General features: G+C 50.0%; 2 protein-coding genes across 7 annotated transcripts in view; both read left to right on the plus strand.

Moving 5' to 3' along the window:
- The window catches only part of SIN3A (SIN3 transcription regulator family member A), a 65886-nt gene extending 56734 nt beyond the window's left edge, over nucleotides 1-9152 (plus strand). For all 3 annotated transcript variants that reach the window (XM_043922179.1, XM_043922178.1, XM_043922177.1), the window contains exons 18-21: nucleotides 614-706; nucleotides 1614-1708; nucleotides 5491-5698; nucleotides 7860-9152. In XM_043922179.1, coding sequence (XP_043778114.1) covers nucleotides 614-706; nucleotides 1614-1708; nucleotides 5491-5698; nucleotides 7860-8090 — 627 coding nt within the window. In that variant the 3' untranslated portion in view covers nucleotides 8091-9152. The remainder of the gene's footprint in view (nucleotides 1-613; nucleotides 707-1613; nucleotides 1709-5490; nucleotides 5699-7859) is intronic.
- Nucleotides 9153-10940: 1788 nt separating this feature from the next.
- On the plus strand, nucleotides 10941-22919 carry MAN2C1 (mannosidase alpha class 2C member 1). 4 transcript variants are annotated; one of them, XM_043922184.1, is made up of 26 exons: nucleotides 10941-11312; nucleotides 11560-11685; nucleotides 12330-12453; nucleotides 14094-14164; nucleotides 15253-15430; nucleotides 15738-15927; nucleotides 17025-17131; nucleotides 17287-17397; nucleotides 17759-17851; nucleotides 17980-18096; nucleotides 18320-18415; nucleotides 18518-18663; nucleotides 19019-19142; nucleotides 19471-19592; nucleotides 19707-19792; nucleotides 19916-20090; nucleotides 20270-20379; nucleotides 20520-20652; nucleotides 20877-20981; nucleotides 21091-21247; nucleotides 21331-21474; nucleotides 21839-21948; nucleotides 22049-22128; nucleotides 22261-22409; nucleotides 22497-22606; nucleotides 22680-22919. In XM_043922184.1, the coding sequence occupies exons 1-26, from the start codon at nucleotides 11209-11211 to the stop codon at nucleotides 22804-22806; spliced, it is 3195 nt and encodes a 1064-aa protein (XP_043778119.1). In that variant the 5' UTR covers nucleotides 10941-11208; the 3' UTR covers nucleotides 22807-22919. The 4 variants fall into 4 exon arrangements, with proteins under 4 accessions (XP_043778119.1, XP_043778115.1, XP_043778117.1 ...); XM_043922180.1 differs by having other exon boundaries at nucleotides 10952-11312; nucleotides 19916-20071; nucleotides 20282-20379; nucleotides 20558-20652; XM_043922182.1 differs by lacking the exon at nucleotides 10941-11312 and having other exon boundaries at nucleotides 11560-11662; nucleotides 19916-20071; nucleotides 20282-20379; nucleotides 20558-20652.
- Nucleotides 22920-23222: the final 303 nt, after the last annotated feature.

Here is a 23222-nt window from a genome sequence, read left to right on the forward strand (position 1 = left end):
GCTTTTAAATATGAATTTTTAAAAAAATCACACAAATAATATTAACAAAACTCAGAATTTCAAATATCATTGGTTTCATTGCAACAGATCACTTCTTAATGTTGATGATTTGTGTTCCTTACCCCATGGTATGTGTGATTTCTTGGGTAGTCTTTATTGTGGTGAAAATGTGACTGCTGCTCTCTGATGTTTTCCACTTCAGTTTGGTTTGGGAAGTTTCTTTAAAAAAAAAAAAATACAAGAAAGCATTGTAGACTTGTTTACATCTTTGCATTAAGTCCCATAAATGAGATTATCAAGTGAAATGGCATTGACATTTTATGGTTCTGACTTTTGAGCACTCTTTCTGATATTGATTACTGTTTTAGCTAATTCAAGAAGTATGAAACATGAAATGTCAGCAAGAAGCTCTTACATTTCATTTTGCTGGTAGCAAGATGAACAACCTTTGCCTTTTAATCACCTCTTAAGCTTTTGAGTATCTTTCTCATCTCTTCAACTGGAGCAAATTTTTTTTACAACTCTGTTGCCTCCCCACACCTCTCAACCCTTGAGAATCTAATTACAGCTTTGGAGATGGTCTTTGGTTTACACTCAGGTTTCTTATTTGCAGCTTATGTTCATTCAGAGCCAAGGCCAGGTTCAGCTGACCATTGAGCTTCTGGACACAGAAGAGGAGAACTCGGATGACCCTGTAGAAGCAGAGGTATGGATGAACATACTGCAGAAACTGTGCTGAGAGTGTGTTGTGCTGAGTCTGCGTAGGAACTGTCTACTAGAAGCCCAGCCAGCGTTAGCCTGTTTAAGGGTCAAGACCTGATGCTTAAAGTATAGGTCATGTCAGCCATGTCTTCAGCTGCCTAGTGGAGACTGCCTAGTGGTAGATATTTAGAGTTAATGGCAGTCTCATCTAGCGTTCAGTAAAGCCGTCTCCTCAGAGGAAACTCATGGTTGGCAGCTTTGTTTTTCTCCTAAAGCATAAGAAACAACAATGAGGTGCCCTCTGCCCAGTATCATCTTGATTCTTTGTGTCATGTTTACTTTCTTTTGGGATAGATGGAGCCAGGAGTTCAACCCCACAGAGTAGATAGAGAGTGAGTTGGTTATCACAGCTGGGTCTAGCAGATAATATTAATGAGAGAGGCAAGCATCGTGTATGACATTGATGGCATATGGAGGGGAGGAGACTGTTGTTTTATGGGAATATGGTTGCCGAATCTTTAATTTTTTTAAAAAAAAGGTTCCAGAAATTCAGATTTTGATGTGAAAGGTACTGACTTTCAAACATTTGCCACTATACACTTTGTTCTTTAACAGAACCCTCTGTGGGGAAATAAAACTTGTCAGTGAGCTACCTTCTAACCATTTATGACTTCTGATAACTCTAAAGTATCTCAGAGAAGCTTTAAGTTTTGCATTCTCACAGTTTTTTTTAAGCTGTGTTTCAGTACCACTTAGCAAGCATGTCATTATGGGAAGAGATTTTTTTTTTTTTTTATCTTGAAATTTTAAGTATTTCAGACATTTCAGTCAGAATTTGCTAACCCACCTGTTGAGGTTGGAGTTCAGTTTTTGGTTCCTTCCCCACACCCATGTTGTGTTTACAATTCTAGCGCTGGTCAGACTACGTGGAGCGATACATGAATTCTGATACTACCTCTCCTGAGCTTCGTGAGCACCTGGCACGGAAGCCAGTGTTTCTCCCACGGTGAGTGAACCGCGTCCTGTGGCGGCAACAGGGCACTTCTGCGTGTCCGGGAACGAGGGGTCAGCTCACTTTCAGGGTCTTGGTTTTCATTTTATCTATGGTTCTGTTTACCGAAGACAGTAATTTGAGGTTTGTGTGGCTTTTACACCATGCTCTTACCTGGAGCGTATGCCCAAGCATCAGGGAGGTGAGAATTTTAGGAATCAGTAATAACTTCCCTTTAGGAATATGTGTCAGAGTCTCCAGGGTTTGATGATTCACTGGGAGGACTCACAGGATGCAGTCATACCTACAGTGATGATTTACCGTAATGAAAGGATACACAGCTAAATCAGCAAAGTCAGAAGGTACCTGTGACAAAAATCAGAGGAAGGCAAGCGCAAGCTTCTAGAGAGTCTGTGGCTTCCATCGGAGTCACAAGGACAAATTACAGTATGTTTGAAATGCTGCCTGTCAGAGAAGCTTGCTGGAGACTTGGTGCTGTGAGTTTTTTTTTATTGGTTGCTAGTCCTGTGGGTACCCTCTGCCTAACTTGTACCAAAATTCTTGACTTCCAGAAGGAAAGCAGGTTTTCAGCTTTCCATTTACTTTGTACAAGTGAGGCACTCTTAGCATTTAGAGAATGGTGGAAACTTTCCCACGATCCACAGTCCCAGAACCCACCCAGGGGACAACCTTGTAAGCAAGGTTTCCAAAGGATGGCAGTCTTAGGCTGGCTGTGTTACTCTTAGCAGAATTTTTTTTTTTTTTTTAATTTTAATTAAAAACAAACGAATTATATTAAACTGTATAATATTATACAATCTATGCCAAAGTTTAAATAATAAAACCTGCTATGATTTTGGACCAGCAGGTAGACCAGAAAGTTCATGTTTAGGGTAAATTTGGACACTGTTAGCACAGGACACTGTTAGCACAGGGTTAGCAGAATTTTTGAAATTTCCTCCCTGTATATGGGGAAATTGTGTATGTTGGACGACCTCTATCTGAAGATGAAAACAAAGTTTCAGAAGTAGAAAACAGGTTTTGCTACAGTTGAGCGGCTTTCTTCCCTTCCCAAAGTTTGGGAATTGAAATCTCATGTCTTACATTCCCAGAAAGGTATTATCATAGTGTGATTAGACTCTTTCCTGATTGGAACATGGAAAGAGGTGTGAACAGAAGGACGCTGCCAGCTTCTTCTACTCATTGAGTCATTTAGCAGACTTCAAGCAGCTGCTCTGTGCCAGGCCCCTTTCTCAACAAAACAGATTTAGTCTCCATGCTTATGAAACAGTACGAATAAACATAAGATTGTATATTTCTCACCAGATTGGCAAAATTCTTAAAAGATTTGTAAACTGTATTTTAGCAGGTGTGGGAACGAGGGGAGCGACCTTCACATACTTTAAGGGGAAACATTGATACAATCATTCTGAGGTCAGAGCAATTAAAATGCAGAAGACTTTACCCTGGACCTTTGGTTTTTAATAATTTGCCTTACAGTTATTATTACAGCTGGGGTTATTTTTCAGTCTTTTTCTTTGAAACCCTTAAATTCTTAAGAGATTGAATACCCCCCAAAGCTCTTAGTAATATTTATCACATTTAGAAATTAAAACTGCAAAATATTTATGAATTCATTAAAAAAACACTAGATGCATTCCATGTTATTATCATAAATAGTGTTTTAATGAAACACTACTTCAAATTAGTGAAAAGAGTGGCATTGCTCTACATTTTTGTGAATCTGTTTCATGTCTGGCTTAGTATAACAACTGGATTCTCATAGCTGCTCCTATATTCAGTCTGTCTGTTGCACTGTTTTGTTTGATTGTACTATGTGAAGAAAATCTGGCTAGAAAAGGAAGTATTTTCATATCCTTTCAGATAATTATAGATATTTGATATGACAACAAAACTCTCCAAGTAGTAGTTTCTTAAAGGTTAGTTGCAGTATCAATGAAAATATCAACGAGCTTATCAAAATCCATTGGCTTATCTTATACTTTGAATTTTTTCTTGCATGGTTTTATAACTTCATACAGTCAGTTATTTGGAAAATGTGAATTCACTGAGGTATGCAGACCTACCAAATGTTGACATGTTTTCTTTTTACAATATTCCCACCCCTACCTCCATACCACCCCTGAAAAAAGCCACATTTACTAATATTGCCGTTGACTTCATCAGTCACATCTTTAAGTAGTGGGAAGTTGTCACTTGTCATGCTGGCCAGTACCAGTTTATCAAAATTCGTAATTTTACTTGAAATCTTAAATTTTATCTTTAACAACAAATACATTCAGTTGTTTTTCCTTGAGGTACTAGGCTCTGTTGTTCATTTTTGAGAATATATCTGCCAAACATCCCAGACTGGCTAGTCAGCTATTCTTTCGGGTAAAAAGTGCAGTTCAAGTGGTGCTCAAGTGCTTTCCTTCATGAGTCCATTGTACTTTAGCACACAGAGGTGCTTTATATGTAGTTCCATTTCATCACCCAGCATATTAAAAAGATGTGAAATAAGGGGCTTTAGTGTCATAAGAAATGTTACTGCTTCACAAGGACATTCTTAAGTCAGACCAGCTTTCCTTTTTGTTTAACTGCTGGTGTGTGGCCAGAGAAGAGTACAAGGATACCTGAGGAGGTTGGTGCCACCATCAGCTTTTTTTTAATCACCATTATTTTTATACCGCGAATGCTAATGTTAGTACTTTGTATTTTGTTTTGTTTTTTTAGAAAGAAAGACAATGTTTTAGTATTATGAAAATAGTTTTGATCTCAACTTCCTCAAAAAGGTCCTGGACCCTCTGACAGTCCTTGGACCAAAGAACTGCTGTCCTACGGAAATGTACATGAACAAAGATATTCACTGAAGCAGTTTTTAATAGCAAAGTATAGGAAACAATAGAATTGTCAAGCTGACAACCTTTCTCTGCTTGTTGTTGAGAAGATTAAGCTCTAAATACCTGCCAAGGCATCCACTGATGTGAATTATCTTTTTTCATATGTAGAATGGCACTGATTACCGTCTTTGAGAGAACTGAAAAAATAGACATTTGAATAATTTTTTGTGCTCTGTGGTTCAGGTGAAGAGCCCTGATTGATTCCTGTTAAGGAAATGTTAAATTAAGACATATTTCTCTATAGCAGTTAAAAGAGAATGACACAAATCTATGTTTAATGAAATGAAAAAAAAAAATCTTTATGGCATTAAGTGAAAAATTGAGAGAGACCTAGAAGATTTTAAGCCAAAACTGCTAACAGCGGGACTTCCTTGGTGGTCCAGTGGTTAAGAATCCGCCTGCCAATGCAGGGAACAGTAGTTCGATCCCTGGTCCAGGAAGATCCCACATGCCAAGGGGCAACTAAGCCCATGTGCCACCAATACTGAGCCCATGCTCCACAGCAAAAGAAGCCTCCACAATGAGAAGCCGGCGCACCACAACTAGAGAGCAGACCCCACTGGCTGCAACTAGAGAAAGCCCACGTGGAGTAACGAAGACCTAGCACAGCCAAAAATAAATAGATTTTAAAAAACCCAAACTGCCAACAGTGGCTACCCCTGCCAAGGCAAGTGGGATTTTCAGAATTGGGGGTAGTTGGCAATTTCTACTTTTTATTCCATATATCTCTGCAGTTGAAAAAAGATTTTTTTAACAATGAAACCATTGAACATTTTTTTAGATATATGTAGTTGTGATCAGCTTCATAAAGGCGTATAATAAGGAAAAATTGGGGGGCAGTCATAGGAATCTGCATCTGGAGGAACTCTTACGCTGCAGGGCTTTGCTGCTTTGTAGGAATCTGCGGCGGATCCGGAAGTGTCAGCGTGGTCGAGAGCAGCAGGAAAAGGAAGGGAAGGAAGGAAACAGCAAGAAGACCATGGAGAATGCAGACAGCCTGGATAAACTGGAGTGTAGATTCAAGCTGAATTCCTACAAGATGGTATATGTGATCAAGTCAGAGGACTACATGTATCGGAGGACCGCCTTGCTGCGGGCTCATCAGGTGAGAACCAGTATTTGGAATTTTTCTGCACGTCTCCCTCCTTAACCAATACCGGGATGCTGTAACAAAGTACCACAGATTGTGTAACTTAACATCAAAAACTTATTATCTTAACACTTGTAGAGGCTGGAAGTCCAAAGTTGAAGTGTTGGCAGAGTTGCTTTGAAACTTCTGAGGACTGTGAGGGAAAATCTCTTGCCTTTTCTAGCCTCTGATGGTTTTCCAGCAATCACTGGCATTGGGGGGCTTGCATATTTTTGCCTTCGTTTTTACATGGTATTCTCCCTAAGTGCACGTCTGTCCAAATTTCCCCCTTTTTAAAGAACGCCAGCCATACTGGATTATGGGTCCACCCTCCGACAGTATGAGCTCATCTTAACTAATTGTGTCTACAACAACCTTATTTCCAAATAAGGTCACATTCTGAGGAGTGGAAGTTAGGATTTCCACTTGTGAATTTGTCGGGGGACAACTTAGTAACAGCTGGTGGCACCTTCTAGTGAAGCTACTCCCAGCATTCACATTTCCGATAGTATTGCTTGTGTGAATCCTGTCTGTGTTCACATGTGAAAGTCCTAGTGCTGTCATGTACCAGGTATTGTGCCAGGCCCCGAGACTACAGCCAGCCACGAGATAGAGCATGTAAGGTAGTGTGATGATGTGCATTTCCAAGGAAAGTATCGAGGTGAGGTGATCAGGGGTGACTGGCACACAGGGCCCTGCTTTTGTTGGGAAGACCTCTCTAAGGAGGTGACCCTGAGGCCTGTACAATGATGAGGATCCAGCCTGGTGCAGAGTTGGGTTAGTACTTTTTAGGCAAAGGAAACAAGCAAGTGCAAGGCTAGGAGGGAGGAAAGGACTTCACGTGTTCAAAAAACTAACATCAGTTGTGGGGGACTTGCTTAGTGATCCAGTAGTTGAGGCTCCACACTTCCAATGCAGGGGGTGCAAGTTCGGTCTCTGGTCAGGGAACTAGAATCCCAAATGCCACATGGCAGGGCCTTTAAAAAATAAACATCATTGTGTTTTGAGCCATAGGGAAAGTGGGATGCATGAAGTTGGAAAGGTGGGCAGAGGCCACATTACTTATTCTCACAGGCTGTGGTTTGGATTTTGAGATACATTGAGACTTTGTTGACCAAGATGTAGACTGATGGGAGTGAGTGAGCGCACCAAGTTGGACGGGCAGAGACCACTCAAAAGACTGCTCTAATCCATATGAGATATGATAACTGCCCAGACTACCAGGGTTGTAGAGGGATTTTAATTAGATTGGAGGGACTTCCCTGGTGGTCCAGTGGTTAAGACCCTGGAGCTTCCAATGCAAGAGGCCTGGGTTTGATCCCTGGTCAGGGAGCTAGGATCCCTGGTCAGGGAGCTAGGATCCCATATGCCATGCTGTGTGCCAAAAAAGGATTGGAGATACAATTGTTCGGATGTGCTAATGATTGGATGTGGGGAGGTTAAGAGAAAGGAGAACATTAAGGAAAGGGTTATTACCAGGTTTGGGAGGCAGATCAAAGGACTACAGAACATTCAAGTGGGAAGCACAGGGTGGGCAATTTAATCTACTTCTCTCTCAGTGCTGTATGCTATATGTCTGCATGTCTGATTCAAATGATGTAGGGAGCTGGGAAACACCTAATTCATCTTTGTATCACCTTCCCTTCCTTGCTTATGGGCACCAACAAGTATGTTGGAGGTAGGAACAAAAAACCTCCACTGAAGATCTGCTGTGCCCAACAATCTGCTGGACAGAGGGGGATAATAGCAGGAAGGGATAGTGGGTTTTAAACCCTTTGCCTTGCGCTGTGACAGAAATGACCAACAGCCTCAGCTCATTGTCTCACTCAGGGTACATTAGAATCGGCTGAGTTGCTGATTTATAAATACAGATGGATGGAAACAAGAAACTCTGTACACGTTTTTTCCAAGACCTTCTTCCCCAACACGCCACCACATGGTGATGCTGCAGACTAAAATTGAGAAGCACTGAGCTAATTCTGACCAGACCTTGGGTTGGCATTTCTCTGGGGGCTTAATGATCTTCAACTTGAGCCCACATCTTTCCTCTGCTACTTTAGAAGAACATTGGATTTTGTATTTGAAGGGTTTTTTAGTCCTAGTTCATGGGTGGTTTCTTCTTTGTTCTATCTTGCAGTCCCATGAGCGTGTAAGCAAGCGGCTACATCAGAGGTTCCAGGCCTGGGTAGATAAATGGACCAAGGAGCATGTGCCCCGTGAAATGGCAGCGGAGACCAGCAAGTGGCTTATGGGTGAGGGGCTGGAGGGCCTGGTGCCCTGCACCACCACCTGTGACACAGAGACCCTGCACTTCGTGAGCATTAACAAGTACCGTGTCAAATATGGCACAGTGTTCAAAACCCCATAACTGCAAAGCCAGAGCAGATAACTGGAGGGGGGTGGTGTGTGTGGGGGGGCGCGTGTACTCACACACACTGAAGAAATAAGGAAGATGCCTTTCAAGCCTCACTGGGCCTCTCGGGGACATGGCCACCTGATCTGTGCGTGGCTGGTGCAACCTGGCACCAAGTGGGCTACATACAAGGAACGTGTGATCCCTTACAAAGCCGGAGTTGGAACTTTTCCCAGGGGTTTTGGGTATTAGCCTGCCCTGGAGGGGAGGAAACCCACGCAAGCACAGGGACACGCAGCTTGCACACACCAGCAGAGTGGAGACTGGAGCCTCCTGGGGCGACCTTCGGTGAGGGAACCAGATGCTGTTCACACCTGGACTGAATGGGCAAGCATCGACTGACAGACCCGAGAAGAGTCATCGCTTAGATGGATTGTAACTCTGATGGTCACTGCTCCTTTCCTCTTCCCCCCAAAAAGGAAAAAAAAAAAACAAACTGGATTGGATTTTTTTTTCCTGGTCACTTGAGCACATCTAGATCACCCATTAGGTTTTCTCTGGGACCTGCAGTTTGGCTTTGGGATTGATCATCTTGTGGATTTGATTCCTGATGAATACCTTGCTGCCCACCCTTTCTTCTCTCCTCTGGTTCTTAGCCTCAACAAGTTCAAATCAGTCGTCCTTTTTAGCTCCCGTGGAACTGTTTTGTACCTGCTTCTTTACTAGTCTACCCTAGTGCCATCCACCAGCTTTACTCACACACACACACACACACACACACAATTTTAACTTGGTTTTTCTTTTTTTTTTTTTGTAAATAATGTACATACTGTCAATTTTTTATTAAAAGAAATATGCTTTGATGTGCTAGCATAACTGCTCTAGCTTCTTGTGTACCATAGTTCTATGTGGCTTCAGATTTAGTACCTATGAACAGATGTACAAGACATTTATTACACTTTTTACCAAAGGGAGTTACCGTTGTAGTACTTTTGTGTAAAACTTGTCTTCCTTCTTGCCCCAACTTTTTTTTTTTTTTGTAAATAAATAAAGCTTGGTTCTTACTTAAGGAATAAACTCTCAACACAAGTCCCTTGTCCTCACCAGAGAATACTGTGAAGCAGGGATTTGGGCTTTGGTTCCTTATATACATACAGTACAAAAACAGGATTTTGCTTTAAATAGTTAGCAGTCAGTTGTGCTTGTCCCAAATCAAAATATCTCACATTTTTAAAATAGAGTTATTCATTCTTTTGGTACATATTATACCCCCTTACTTCAGCTGTTTGGAAATATTTTACATATGGGTATGTTGTGCAGCTGTATAGTTTGTGCTTCTCTATTTTTTCTTAACCTTTATTGGAAATGGGAGTGAACAGCTTAAATACCAAACTAGTGTTTGAAAGAAGTGTGTACACAGTGTGTGACATAAATGGGGTTAGGAGGGAGAAGACTTGATACATTAGCAACTGCAAATGGAATATATACATATATATATTTTTTAATTACGTAAATTTAAAGCAGCAGATATTTAAACATGAGTGATTAGGATTTTTATATGTGGGCAGCCTGGCTTTTCTGAACAAACACCAACTGAGCATCTCCCAGGACTTTGGTGAATTTTTCTCCAGCAACCATTACTCTAGTCAAAGTAAACAACAGTGTTCCTGTGTGGTTTTGTTTGCTTTTTAATTAAAAATCCCTAATATCACCACCACAAAACCACAAATTTTTTTGCTCTGGACTTTCCTTACGAATGGTAAGGTTATCTGATTTTGACTTTTTTGTTGAGGGGGGCAGTGGAGGGACGGGACAGTTAGGGGAGACTCAGCTCACGTGTGTGAGGTGGCAGCAAAGGCTGTGGGAGGAGATTCTGGTGAAGCTGCAGCACTGCCTCACTTGGAAGGTGGAGTGATACTGATGGGTTGGGTAGGATCTTCAGGTTTTCCACCAGTAACTCAACCCATCCCCATCTGCTTGCTTAAGAAAGATCCTGTTGACTTGGAGTTAATAGGGGGAACTGACTGAACGTGACCCAGGCAGCCCCAGCTATTGCTGTGTCTGCAGAGGGTTATGTCCAGAGCAGCTGCCTGCTGGTCAGGATAGGGTTTCAGGACCAATCCTACTAGTGCAACCAAAAGAAGGGAGCTTCACCTACAGCCAGGATTTACAAACAGCATTTTTATGTCTCCTGCCTTCTGACATCTGAGCTCCAAGCTCAGCTCAGCCTATCTTACAGCAGCAAGTTATATTTTAAGTCATGTTTGGTATTCTGTACTTAAGTCACCTTTCCCTACCATTTGCATTTGAAATGTTGTAAACTTGGTCAGTATTTCTATTAAAACATCAGGGGTCCGTTATGTTGTGTATATACTTTTCTTCCTAATGATTTTATAGAGGAAGATTTCATCCCATTCCCAGGAGGGAGGTGGGGGAAAGCTGCCAATAGACTACCAGAGTAACATGAGGATGAAATTGGAGGTGTTTCTGGTATTATGGCTTCTCTGAACTCATCAGTCCCTATAGAGAAATGCATTATTCTGTTAGGCTCATAAATTCTATGTCTGATCTGCCGTCTCAAAGTCTTAAGTTTCTGGCAATGGGCAGCAATTAGCCATATACATAAAATAGAACACGTAGTAGAGGGAGCTGAGGTTACTGGGATATAAAGCACTCCCTATTTAACACACGTCCGCCGAACGGCTTGAAAGCGCCGGTCCCTGGCGCCACCTTAAGCAGACACAGGACCATAGGCAAGGAGGTTCCTCTTGTAGCTTCTGAGACTTAAGTGACCTGGATCTGCAGCAACCCAAGCTCCCACCAGTCGCGCCTTCGGTCTATCTCTGTCCTAGGCTTTTCTCAGAATCGAAACGTCAGACTTCCTATTTTACTTAAGGATTTGCCCAGTGGCGACCAGCTCGGACCGAGATAAGAGTAAAGCCTCAGAAGCGCAGCTTTTAGCTTTCAGCTCGCTGCTCAAAGTTCGCAGCAGCGGGGCTTCCCTGAGCCGCTGGTGTTCCACGGAAAGTTGCCCGGGCCTGGAAGGCGCCGGAACCTTTGGTTCCAGGCCGAGGACCGCGCCGGCAGCGCCTGGGGCCTTCCGGGGAGAGGAGAGAGGAGCGAGCGCGAGGCGATGGCGGCGGCGGCGCCGGCCCTGAAGCACTGGCGCACTACTCTGGAGCGGGTGGAGAAATTCGTGTCGCCGCTCTACTTTACCGATTGTAATCTCCGCGGCAGGTGTGGCCCCCTCGCCCAGGGCACCCGCCGGCCGCATCCACGCGTCTTCCCTTCCGGGGGGAAACCCAAGCTTCGGCCACGTGGGCCGAGGGACAAAGTGTCCGCCTCAGATAGTGCTGGGGCCCGGGAGGAGGGAGTGGGGAGAGACTGTGTCATGGGGCAGCCCTCCCGGCGGTGGATGGAGGGAACGCGCATCCCCACCCGCCGGCTGGCCCACGAGCGCGCGCCACCTGCCCCTCCCGCCCAGGCTCTTTGGAGACAGCTGCCCAGTGGCCGAGCTCTCCAGCTTCTTGACGCCCGAAAGACTTCCCTACGAGGAGGCAGTCCAGCAGGACTTCCGCCCCGCGCAGGTCGGCGACAGCTTCGGACCCACGTGCGTAACGCTCCAGAGAGGGCGGAGTCCCTGGGCCCCGCCTCCCAGCTTGTTTGACTCCCCTATAAGCCTCCATTGTCGGCTTTCTGCCCTAGACAGTCACTTGGGGCAGAGCAGCACCCTCTGCTGGAGATAGCTCCCTGGTTCCTCAAGCCTTCGTGGAAGAATTTTCTCTTCCCCACTACTCCCCACGAGCTTCCCTGTGGCTCAGATGTTAAAGAATCCGTCTGCAATGCGAGAGACTTGGGTTCGATCCCTGGGTTGGGAAGATCCCCTAGAGAAGGGAACGGCAACCCACTCCAGTATTCTTGCCTGGAGAATTCCACGGACAGAGGGCGGGCTACAGTCCATGGGGTCACAAAGAGTCGGACACGACTGAGTGACTTCCACTTCACTCCTTCCTGCTCAGTGACATCCCTTGGGAAGGGCACTCTAGGACAGATCACAGACCGCTGACTCTCTGCCTCCTTCTCTCACCTTGCTGCACACCCCATTGCTTCTTTCTTGTGGATCAAAGCTGAGTATCTTGTGGTGCTGCAGATTCTGGCAGAAAGTCTCAAGCCTTTGCTGACCCTTAATCATAGGAAGTATGTCGAAAGGACAGGGCTTTGACCCCTAGGCTCATCTTAGTGGTTCTGTTGCAGATGGTGGACCTGTTGGTTCCGCGTAGAGCTGACCATCCCAGAGGCATGGGTGGGTCAGGAAGTTCACCTTCGCTGGGAAAGTGATGGAGAAGGCCTGGTGTGGCGTGATGGGGAACCTGTCCAGGTGAGGAGCCCCGTCCTGGGTCAGGTATGGCCACATTTCAGCCCTGGTCTCTGGCGAAACGACAGCTGAGTGGCTATGCCTGCAGGGTGGTATCAGGATTTCAGGACTGGATGAGTTTTTGCTTAGGCCCCTGTGTAACTGTTCCTTCTTACATTTAAGCAGATCACTTAAGGTCTCAACATAATAAGGTCTCTTAGCTAATTAATGCTAAGCCAACTCTGCCACTGACTGGTCACCCTCCCATTCTAGAATGAAACTAGTTACTAATCAAATACAATAATATGTACAGCAGATGGACTTACTAAGCCTTTACTAGATGCTAGGTGCCAGACTAGTGGCTTTGCAGACTATATCACTTTTTTTTTTTTTGTATTCCCAAATTGAGATTTATTAATAGGTATTACATTTTTTTGTTTCTATTTATTTATTTTATTAGTTGGAGGCTAATTACTTCACCACATTTCAGTGGGTTTTGTCATACATTGATATGAATCAGCCATAGATTTACACGTATTCCCCATCCCGATCCCCCCTCCCACCTCCCTCTCCACCCGATTCCTCTGGGTCTTCCCAGTGCACCAGGCCCGAGCACTTGTCTCATGCATCCCACCTGGGCTGGGGATCTGTTTCACCATAGATAGTATACATGCTGTTCTTTTGAAACATCCCACCCTCACCTTCTCCCACAGAGTTCAAAAGTCTGTTCTGTATTTCTGTGTCTCTTTTTCTGTTTTGTGGATAGTATAAAGTTTACAAAGTCCTCTTTACCTGAAATAATGGGTCTCTCCCTACCACCTCACCCTCAGTTCCTCAGATAGAGCCACTATTAAGTACCTTGTTTATGCATCCAACTTTATCAGGTTTAACCTTTATAATCCTATGTGATAGGTTTTTATGGCCAGTGGCTCAGACAGTAAAGAATCTGCCTGCAGTGCAGGAGACCTGGGTTTGATCCCTGAGTCAGGAAGATCCCCAGAGAAGGGAAGCTACCCACTCCAGTATTCTTGCTTGGAGAATTCCATGGACAGAGGAGCCTGGCGGGCTACAGTCCATGGAATTGCAGAGTCAAACACCACTAAGCAACTAACACTTTCACTTTTCACAGACAGAAACAGATATGTAGAGGTTAGCACACTTGCTTGGGTTCACACAGCTTCCATTTCAGTTTGACTAATCCTCAGTCTCGGGTTAGGACTGTTACCCCTCCCTTCCTCCCTCCCTTCCTTGGCTCAGTGGATGTCTCCTGAGTGCCGTCTCTGCACAGGTCCCTGTGCTAAGCACTGGGATGTAGTGGAGAATGAAGCAAACCTTTCCCTGACCTCATAGCATTTCCCTTCAGATGCTTATTCGGCGTACAGAGGCCATCAGAAGCCACCAAGGACCTGACACCTACCTAAGACCCCACAAGACCAGTGGCTTTTCTGCTGGTCAACAGGCTCCATTTGGTGGTTATGGTGCTGACTGCCGTGGGGGGTGAGGGGCACTTGCTACCAGAGGTCCCTGATTTGTCAGTCTTGGCCTTGGGAGAGAGGAGTTAGTGCTAGAGGTCCAGTAGAGGGGCCTGGCCCCCTTCAGCTTATACTTCACCAGAACCGTCCACAAGCCTCAGGCCCTGTCTCTTTCACTCCGCTCCCCACCAGGGTTTGACCAAAGAGGGAGAGAAAACCAGCTACATTCTGACTGACAAGCTGGGGGAGAAAGACCCCCGCAGGTGAGTGAGTCCCTGGACTATGGCTGACCAGTGCTGTAGGGGAAGGGGGCACCAGAGGGTGAGGAGGTGCCAAGGTCCAGAGTGATCTCAGAAACACACCCACTTTCAATACCACCATCTTCAACCCTCATAGTTTGTTTTTAAAAAGCAGGATTTTTCTGACCAAAAAGATAGCATTTTAGTTCCTACATTAAATGCAGAAAAGCACTAAGAAGTAAATATTAGTAATTCCTATTACCCCGTCACCTAGAGATATCCATTATTAACAGCTCAGCATTCTTCCCAGGAATTTTTTCAGAGGTGGCATTTATTAGTTGAGGTGGTATTTCTTTGATATTTTGCATCCTGACTTTTTAAAATTCCATATTGTAACATGTGCATTTTATGACACCATCAAAAAACTCTGCTTAGATGTTATATTTTATTATATTCAGTATTTATTAAACATTGTGTATGTGATGTTTCCAGACATGGGGACTATGATGGTGAATGATGTGATCTTTGACAGCAAGGGAGACTTACATATACAATTACAAAACTGATGAGGGCTCTGAAAGAAAGCACTCTGAATGGGAGAAATCTGTTCTAGACTAAGGAGAGCACTAGGGGAAGAGTCCCAGAAGACTTCCCGAAGGAAGTCATGTTTGCTCTCTGAAGATTGAGCATAACAGCACCACAGCCTATCACATTGCTCCGAACAATGGCCTGCATCTGTTGGCTGACAGATCGTTGCTCTGAAACCTGGACCTGGGAGATCCAAACATGTTTTTAATGTGCAAAGAGGGTTCTGAGACCCAGGCAGTGCTTTGTATAGACAGCTTTGGAAACAGAAGTCTAAACAACATAATTCACACAGTTCCAAACTTGGCTACTTATCCTCCCCAGCCGAGGCAGAATGTGGGTTTAGTCTGTTGTTTCCACCATGACCCTCTGTCAAACGTACCTGACATAACTGTGAGATCCTCTGGGTGGTAGATCCTGCAGGCACATGAGGAGGGGTCTGTCAGATGCCTCCTTGGTCCTCCCTGCCCAAGCCCCAGAGTCCTCTGCCAGTCCCTTGGCCTGAGGCTGCCTCCCCACATTTGTAGCCTGACCCTCTATGTGGAAGTAGCCTGCAATGGGCTCCTGGGGGCCGGAAAGGGATCCATGATCGCAGCCCCTGATCCAGAGAAGATGTTCCAGGTGAGCCGGGCTGAGCTGGCCGTGTTCCACCGGGATGTCTACAAGCTCCTGGTGGACCTGGAGCTCCTGCTGGGCATCGCCAAGGTACTCAACACCCCCACCCCACCTGTATACTCTCTCGAGCCCTGTTTCAGGCAGGCTGTTTCTTGGGTCAGATAGCTGGGGCTCCAGGAATCCAGAATAGAGAGAGTTTTGTGCCTGCCTGAGTGTTGGGAGGACTTCCCTGTGTAAAGGGGAAGAGGGAGACAGTGCTGAGCAGGGGGACCAGCAGGAGCTCAGGGTTGGTGGTAGGGAGGAACTCTGCTGAGAACCCCGGGGAGATCAACTGGGGTCTAATTTTGGAGCTTCTGCTTGCTTGAGATGGGGATTAAGTGGCAGAACCCTGCTGCAGGGCCTCGGGGAGGACAACCAGCGCAGCTTCCAGGCCCTATACACTGCCAACCAGATGGTGAACGTATGTGACCCTGCCCAGCCTGAGACCTTCCCAGTGGCCCAGGCCCTGGCCTCCAAGTTTTTTGGCCAACGTGGGGGTGAAAGCCAGCATACCATCCACGCCATGGGGCACTGCCACATTGACACAGGTAGGGCAGCAGTTGGCCGGGTTGGCTCGGCATGGGGGGTCAGGAGTGGTCTTGAAGACCTTGTTGCACCCTGGAAGCACTTCAGGTTCTTGGACCTCAGTTTTTCCCATGTGTAAAATGGGGAAAGGGGAATGGACTGTAGCTTTTGCTAAATGTGGCTTCATTTATTCTTTCAGCAAAATCTGATGTCCTTGATGGCATCATGCTAGATATTGGGGGAAGGGGGTAGGATTATTGAGGCTGATGATCACAAAATAGGCAGAGACAGTTGCTGCCATGATGGAGGGAAGTATGGGGAGATGGGGAGCCCAAAAGAGGCACTTAACCCAGCTGGGTCTGGCAGATTCAAGAAGGGCTTCTTAGAGGAGGTGACCTTTGAACAGAATGAGGATGAGTAAGAATTTGACAAGGGTGCCCGAATCCTCAGACAGGAGTGATGTGTGGAAGTAGTTGAGATGGGGACGCAAGCACAGGGGGAGGCTTCCTGGGGAGGATCAGGAGTTCATTTCGGAACCTGATGAGTCTCCAGTGTCTGAGGCTTACAGGAAATGACATTTTAAACAAACTTCCCAAGGTATTGATTCTGATGCAGCTGAAGTTTCTGAGCCAAAGAACCGGGGCTTTCTCTGCTGTGCCAAAGCATGGGATGTGGCGTTCTGGGCTGGTAAAGAAGGAACTGAGGAGGCCTAGAGGTTATGAGAGGCAGCAGTGCCTCAGGCAGGACAGCTGGCCCAGGCGGGTCCATCCAGGGAAGCGGTGCCCTCTGTTCCTGGATGTCTTCCGTGTGTGTAGGGGAGGGGCCACCCCTGCTGCTTCCTAAAGGATCCTCTCTAAACCGCAGAATAAGGCCAATCCAGGGACTGGGGTCCCCACTTCCTGACTATAAAACTGCCTCACTAGCCGCAGCCATGTAAAAGTGACAGCTCAGGAGAGATGCCACAGGACTCAGCAGGGAATGGGATGGGATGGGAGGAAGGCTACGGTGACCCTCTGGTGGCCCAGGAGGGGCCTGGTTGGGTGCTAGGGGACAGTGGTGCAGCTGGAGGTCTGTGAGGGTCTGGCTGCTCTCCTCTATCTCCACCCTCCTCCCCGCCTAGCCTGGCTCTGGCCCTTCAAGGAGACCGTGCGGAAATGTGCCCGGAGCTGGGTGACAGTCGTTCAGCTCATGGAGCGGAACCCCGAGTTCATCTTTGCCTGCTCCCAGGTCAGAGGGACGGCTGTGTGAGTGGTACCTGGACCCCAGGGGGTGCTAGTGTGGGGTTCCCAGGGCTTCGCAGCCCACCTACTGAGCCCCAGGCGCTCAGCCCTGGGTGGGGTTCATGTTGCTCCTGGCCAGCCCCCACCCCATCTGCCCCACAGGCACAGCAGCTTGAGTGGGTGAGGAGCTACTACCCTGGCCTGCATGCCCGGCTCCAGGAGTTCGCCTGCCGTGGGCAGTTTGTGCCCGTGGGGGGCACCTGGGTGGAAATGGTGAGTGCCTTCTGCAGCCCCTCAGCCTCAGGCCTTACCATCAAGTATTCTGCCCTCGGCTGTGCTGGTGACTTTCTGCAGGTCCTTTATGCCTTCTTATCAGTCCCTGGAATCCTAGGGTTCAGGACTCCCAGGGGGTGGGGGTCTCAAGCACTGTGACGGGCCATCTGTGTGACCCGGCCCCGGATACCTCCTGTCTGGCAGACAGATGGTTAGGCTGAAGTGAGGAGATGGACGCTTCCGGGGCACTGGCTTTCCCCAGTGTCAGAGCCCTGGCTTCTCAGGATGGGGTGGTTGCCTGAGTCCCTGCCCGTCTTGTCTGGTGCTGACCCCAGCGGCCCTCTTCTTCCCTCATGGCCAGGATGGGAACCTTCCCAGTGGAGAGTCCATGGTGAGGCAGTTCCTGCAGGGTCAGAACTTCTTCCGTCAGGAGTTCGGGAAGATGTGCTCGGAGGTAGGCGGGGAGCTGCTACACCGGCAGGCAGAGGGGGCTGGAGCTCGCCCTTGAGTGAGGAGGGGCTGCGACTGGGCTGCTCTGCCGAGCTCCTGGGTCCCCATGCCCCAGAGGCCTTCTCCCTGCAGTTCTGGCTGCCAGACACATTCGGCTACTCTGCGCAGCTGCCCCAGATCATGCGTAGCTGTGGTATCAAGCGCTTCCTCACCCAAAAGCTGAGCTGGAACTTGGTGAACTCCTTCCCGGTGAGCAGGCCCAGGGGGCCAGGCTTGGAGCGGGCCTGGGTCCCTCCTGGCCTGAACATCTCGTCCAGGCTTATTGAGGGGTCCTGGACAAACCACCCAGCCCCCACCCAGGGAAGACATGCCTCTCCCAGGGTCACACAACAGGAGGGACAGGTGAGGGAGGCCCGGCTCTGCCTCAGCCCTGACTCTGGCCTCACTCTTCCACCTGTCTCCCTGCCTGCAGCACCATACCTTTTTCTGGGAGGGGCTGGATGGCTCCCAGGTGCTGGCCCACTTCCCGCCTGGTGACTCCTATGGGATGCAGGGCAGTGTGGAGGAGGTGAGAGGCATCTCGTGGCCAAGGTTGGGAAGGGAGGCAGGCTGGAGGGGGCCGGGCATCCAGCCTAAGCTGACCAGTGTGGACCTGCCCCCACCTGTCCAGGTGCTGAAGACGGTGGCCAAAAACCGGGACAAGGGACGGACCAACCACAGTGCCTTCCTCTTTGGCTTTGGGGATGGAGGTGGAGGCCCCACCCAGACCATGGTGGACCGCTTGAAGCGGCTGTGCAATACCGATGGGCTGCCCAGGTCAGGCCTGGATTCACTCCACCCCACCCTCTGCCCTTGCCCTGAGCCCTGCCTCTGCTCAAACATTGGACCCAGTGCCTCCCCTCAACCTTGTTCCCTCCGATCCCAGACCATGGGGCACCTCCCAACTTCTACCCTGGAGGTGGGGTAGGAGAAAAGCCGAAGGTGGGAAGGAGCTTAAAGCCACTGAAACAGAACTCTCCTGGGGGGGTGTCCAGACCTGGCCTTGTCTGGACAGGGAGTCTTCTGGGGGTGGCTCCATTCTGTTGGGGCTGGACCTCTTGTCACACTTGCATGGAAGAAGGGTGAGTCACATGGCCCAGGCTGGGAAACCCAGGTTTGCAGTCTCCCTCAGGGTGCAGCTGTCTTCTCCGGAGCGACTCTTCTCGGCGCTGGAGGGCCACTCGGAGCAGCTGTGCACCTGGGTTGGGGAGCTCTTCCTGGAGCTACACAACGGCACCTATACCACGCATGCCCAGGTCAGGAACTGGCTGCTGAACCAGCGAAGGGGGGGTGCCCTCGAGTGGCCCAGACCTGGGGGAAGAGGCTTGTGTTCCATGGAAGAGCTGAGAGGAATGTAAGAGCTGGGTGCTCAGGAGCCTGGAGGTGGCAGGACTCAGCATCTCTTAGCGGGGAGGGTCTTGGGCAGAGGGGAGAGGAGGCAGGCTTTTGGGGCAGATAACACACAAGGCTTCATCCAGGAGTTCCTGGAGAGCATCAGGGGTTCTGAGCAAGAGAAGGCTTTGGCAGGGGGGCCCTGGGATGCTTGCCCAGGCTCTAGACTGAGTCCCCCTCCCTTGGGCTCAGATCAAGAAGGGGAACCGGGAGTGTGAGCGGATCCTGCATGACGTGGAGCTGCTCAGCAGCCTGGCCTTGGCCCGCAGTGCCCAGTTCCTCTACCCGGCTGCCCTGCTGCAGGATCTCTGGAGGTCGGCACATCTTCTGCCACCTGCTAACCTCACCTAGACGCCTCTGTGGCTGCCCCAGCCTCCCAGCCTTCCCCAGCCTCCCATCCTTCTCAGCCCTGCCCTTGGCCCCCGCAGACTCCTGCTCCTGACCCAGTTCCATGATGTGGTGACTGGGAGCTGCATCCAGCTGGTGGCAGAGGAAGCCATATGTCACTACGAAGGTGAGGCTGATAACATTTCCATAGCTTTCCAGCACCCAGTGCAGCGCCCAGAGTGTCCCCCATGGGACATTCAGGGGTCACCCCGACCGCCTGCCCACCCATAACCAACCAGTCTCTCCCCAGACATCCGTTCCCATGGCAACACACTGCTCAGCGCTGCAGCTGCAGCCCTGTGTGCTGGGGAGCCAGGTCCCGAGGGCCTTCTCATTGTCAACACGCTGCCCTGGAAGCGCACCGAAGTTTTGGCCCTGCCCCGGTCTGGCGGGGCCCACTCCTTAGGTATGAGCTGGGGAGAAGGGTGTCTACTGTGGCAGGAGAGATCAAGGCCAAATTGAGAGTCAGGGACATTCGCCTGGGGGTCTCTGCCCCAGGGTGCCCCAGGCTAGAGAGGAGGAGTAGTATTTACCCCCTCCACCCCACCCTACCCTGCCCCAAGTATGGTTCCTGAAAGGTCAAGGAGGCTGCCCTGACGCCCAGCCTCCTCCCCAGCCCTGGTCACCGTCCCCAGCATGGGCTTTGCTCCTGCTCCCACCCCCACCTCACTGCAGCCCCTGCTGCCCCAGCAGCCTGTGTTCGTAGTGCAAGAGGTGAGTGCTGGCACGTGGCGGTGGGGCAGGGGCTGTCCTGGCTGTCCCTAACAACGTGGAAGTTCTGAGCTCCCCAATCTGGAGCAAGTGGCGAGGCAGGGCTGAGGCTGGAGGTCAGGTGGGCTGTTGGTTGCGGGAAGCCCCTGCAGACCTAGCCTCAAGGCCCCCTCCCACCAAGACTGACAGTTCTGTGACTCTGGACAACGGCATCATCCGAGTGAGGCTGGACCCAACTGGCCGCCTGACATCCCTGGTGCTGGTGGCCTCTGGCAGGTGCTCACCCCTTGCCCTCTCCCAGTGCCTGGCAGGTGGACCCCAGACCTCTCGTTCCCTCTGTCCCCTGGCCACAGCTGACCACAGTAGCCCATGAGTGGCTCTGGACTGGGACCCACACATGGAGCAGGGCCTACTCACCCTACTCTCCACCCCACCCACCTCAAACAGCTGGGAGACCAAGGTCATTCGGTTATAAAGTATTGATGTCCATGTGTTTCCAGGGAGGCCATTGCTGAGGGTGCCATGGGGAACCAGTTTGTGCTGTTTGACGATGTCCCCCTGTACTGGGATGCATGGGACGTCATGGACTACCACCTAGAAACACGGTGAGGGGTGGGCAGGACTCAGGGTAGTGGTAGTGGGAATATGAACAAGTGTACTGGGCCCACTCTGCCAGGCTGTCCTGGCTCAGCGCTTCTCCCCCCTATTCCACAGGAAGCCAGTGCTGGGCCAGGCAGGGACCCTGGCAGTGGGCACTGAGGGTGGTGTGCGGGGCAGCGCCTGGTTCCTGCTGCAGATCAGCCCTAATAGTCGGCTCAGCCAGGAGGTTGTGTTGGATGTTGGCTGCCCCTATGTCCGCTTCCACACTGAGGTAGCAGGGGGCAGGGTGGTGGGTATCTTCCCTGGGTGTGGCTGGTGAGGAGGGGCCAGCCCCTTGTCCCCCACCCCCCACAGGTGCACTGGCACGAGGCCCACAAGTTCCTGAAGGTGGAGTTCCCTGCCCGTGTGCGCAGCCCCCAGGCCACCTATGAGGTCCAATTTGGACATCTGCAGCGGCCCACCCACTACAACACCTCTTGGGACTGGGCTCAATTTGAGGTCTGCCATGGGGTGGTGTGGGGTGGAAGGTTTGGCTCCTCCCTGGCTGGGGAACGACTCGTTGTGTGGTATGGGGTGAGGAGGAACATGATGGTTCCTGGCATGTATGCCAGGCATTGTGCCAAACGCTTTATGTTCAGTTTGATATTCATGCCCATTTGATGGGGTAAGGATTCTTAATCCACCTTTCCCAGATGAGGGACTAAGGCTTAGACAGGCTATGTGGTGTGCCTAGGGCCTCCCGAGGTGAGAGCTGGAATTCAATCAGTCGTGAGGTCCCAAAGCATCCCTCAGCCTAGGACAGGGAGCTCTGGAGCACATGGAGGAGGGGGGCCACCAGGCGGGTCTCTGATCTGCGCTGCAGGTGTGGGCCCACCGCTGGATGGATCTGTCAGAGCACGGCTTTGGGCTGGCTCTGCTCAATGACTGCAAGTATGGCGCGTCAGTACGGGGCAACGTCCTCAGCCTCTCGCTGTGAGTGGGGTGCCCCCCAGGGACTGCTATGGGATCCCGGTCTTGCCAGGACAGAACTGCAGCAGCTCCGGCCTGTCCTTTCCCACCCTCCCCACCGCAGCTTGCGAGCGCCTAAGTCCCCTGACGCCACCGTGGACATGGGACGCCACGAGTTCACCTACGCGCTGATGCCGCACAAGGGTGAGTGCTGCGCCCCATACTCCTCTGCCCTTCTTGGCCTCCGCTGCCCCTACGGTAAGGGGGGAAAACGCCCGTAGTCCCGCGCCCTGACCCCATGTTCCACCACACGTCCCTTTTCCGGTCTGCGTCCAGGCTCATTCCAGGACGCTGGCGTTATCCCCGCTGCTTACAGCCTCAACTTCCCACTGCTGGCGCTGCCGGCCCCGGGCCCGGCGCCCGCCGCTGCCTGGAGCGCCTTCTCAGTGTCCTCGCCCGCGGTCGTGCTGGAGACTGTCAAGCAGGCAAGGGGCGGGGGCGGGGCGGGGCAGGGGCGCGTTCGGGGCGGGGCCTGCCATAGACCCCGCCCACCACCACACCTCCCTCCGCAGGCGGAGACCAGCCCCCAGGGCCGCACACTCCTGCTGCGGCTCTACGAGGCCCATGGCAGTCACACCGACTGCTGGCTGCACACGTCGCTGCCGGTTCAGGAGGCCGTCCTGTGAGTGGGGGTGCAGGGTAGCAGTGGGGGTCTTGCCCTCGCGGGGCCCTCATGGTCACCTCCTGTTCTCCAGCTGTGACCTCCTGGAGCGCCGCGACCCTACTGGCCCCCTACTCCTCCGGGACAACCGCCTGAAGCTCACCTTTACTCCCTTCCAAGTGCAGTCCCTGTTGCTCGTTCTGCAGCCCCCACCGAACTGAGTTCCTGAGGGTGGGGTTTTGTCTGTGGAAGGCTTTGGCAGCGCCTCAGTTCTGCCTCCTGAGCCTGAAGCAAGGGTCAGTTACCTCTTGAACAATAAACCCTTGGCTCAGGACCCTGCTGGTAGCCCCTGCTCAGTCCCCTCAGGGCCCATCCTTAGGCTTTGAGGGGACAGTTTTTACCCCAGGCATTTGGGGGCAGGGGCACGACCTAAGGTTATCTGTGCATGCAGCGCCTGGATTGCAGCCCCCATGAGAGAGACCCGGGATATTGGTGATCATAAGCTGACTGAAAGACCATGATGCAAGATGGTGTTCTGGGACTTCATGGTAGTCCAGCGGTTAAGACTATGAGCTTCCAATGCAGGAGGCGTGGGTTCAACCCCTTGTCAGGGAACTTAGATCCCACATGGGGGGAA

This window comes from Cervus elaphus, chromosome 13, assembly GCF_910594005.1.
Source record: "Cervus elaphus chromosome 13, mCerEla1.1, whole genome shotgun sequence".
NCBI classification, from domain to species: domain Eukaryota; kingdom Metazoa; phylum Chordata; class Mammalia; order Artiodactyla; family Cervidae; genus Cervus; species Cervus elaphus.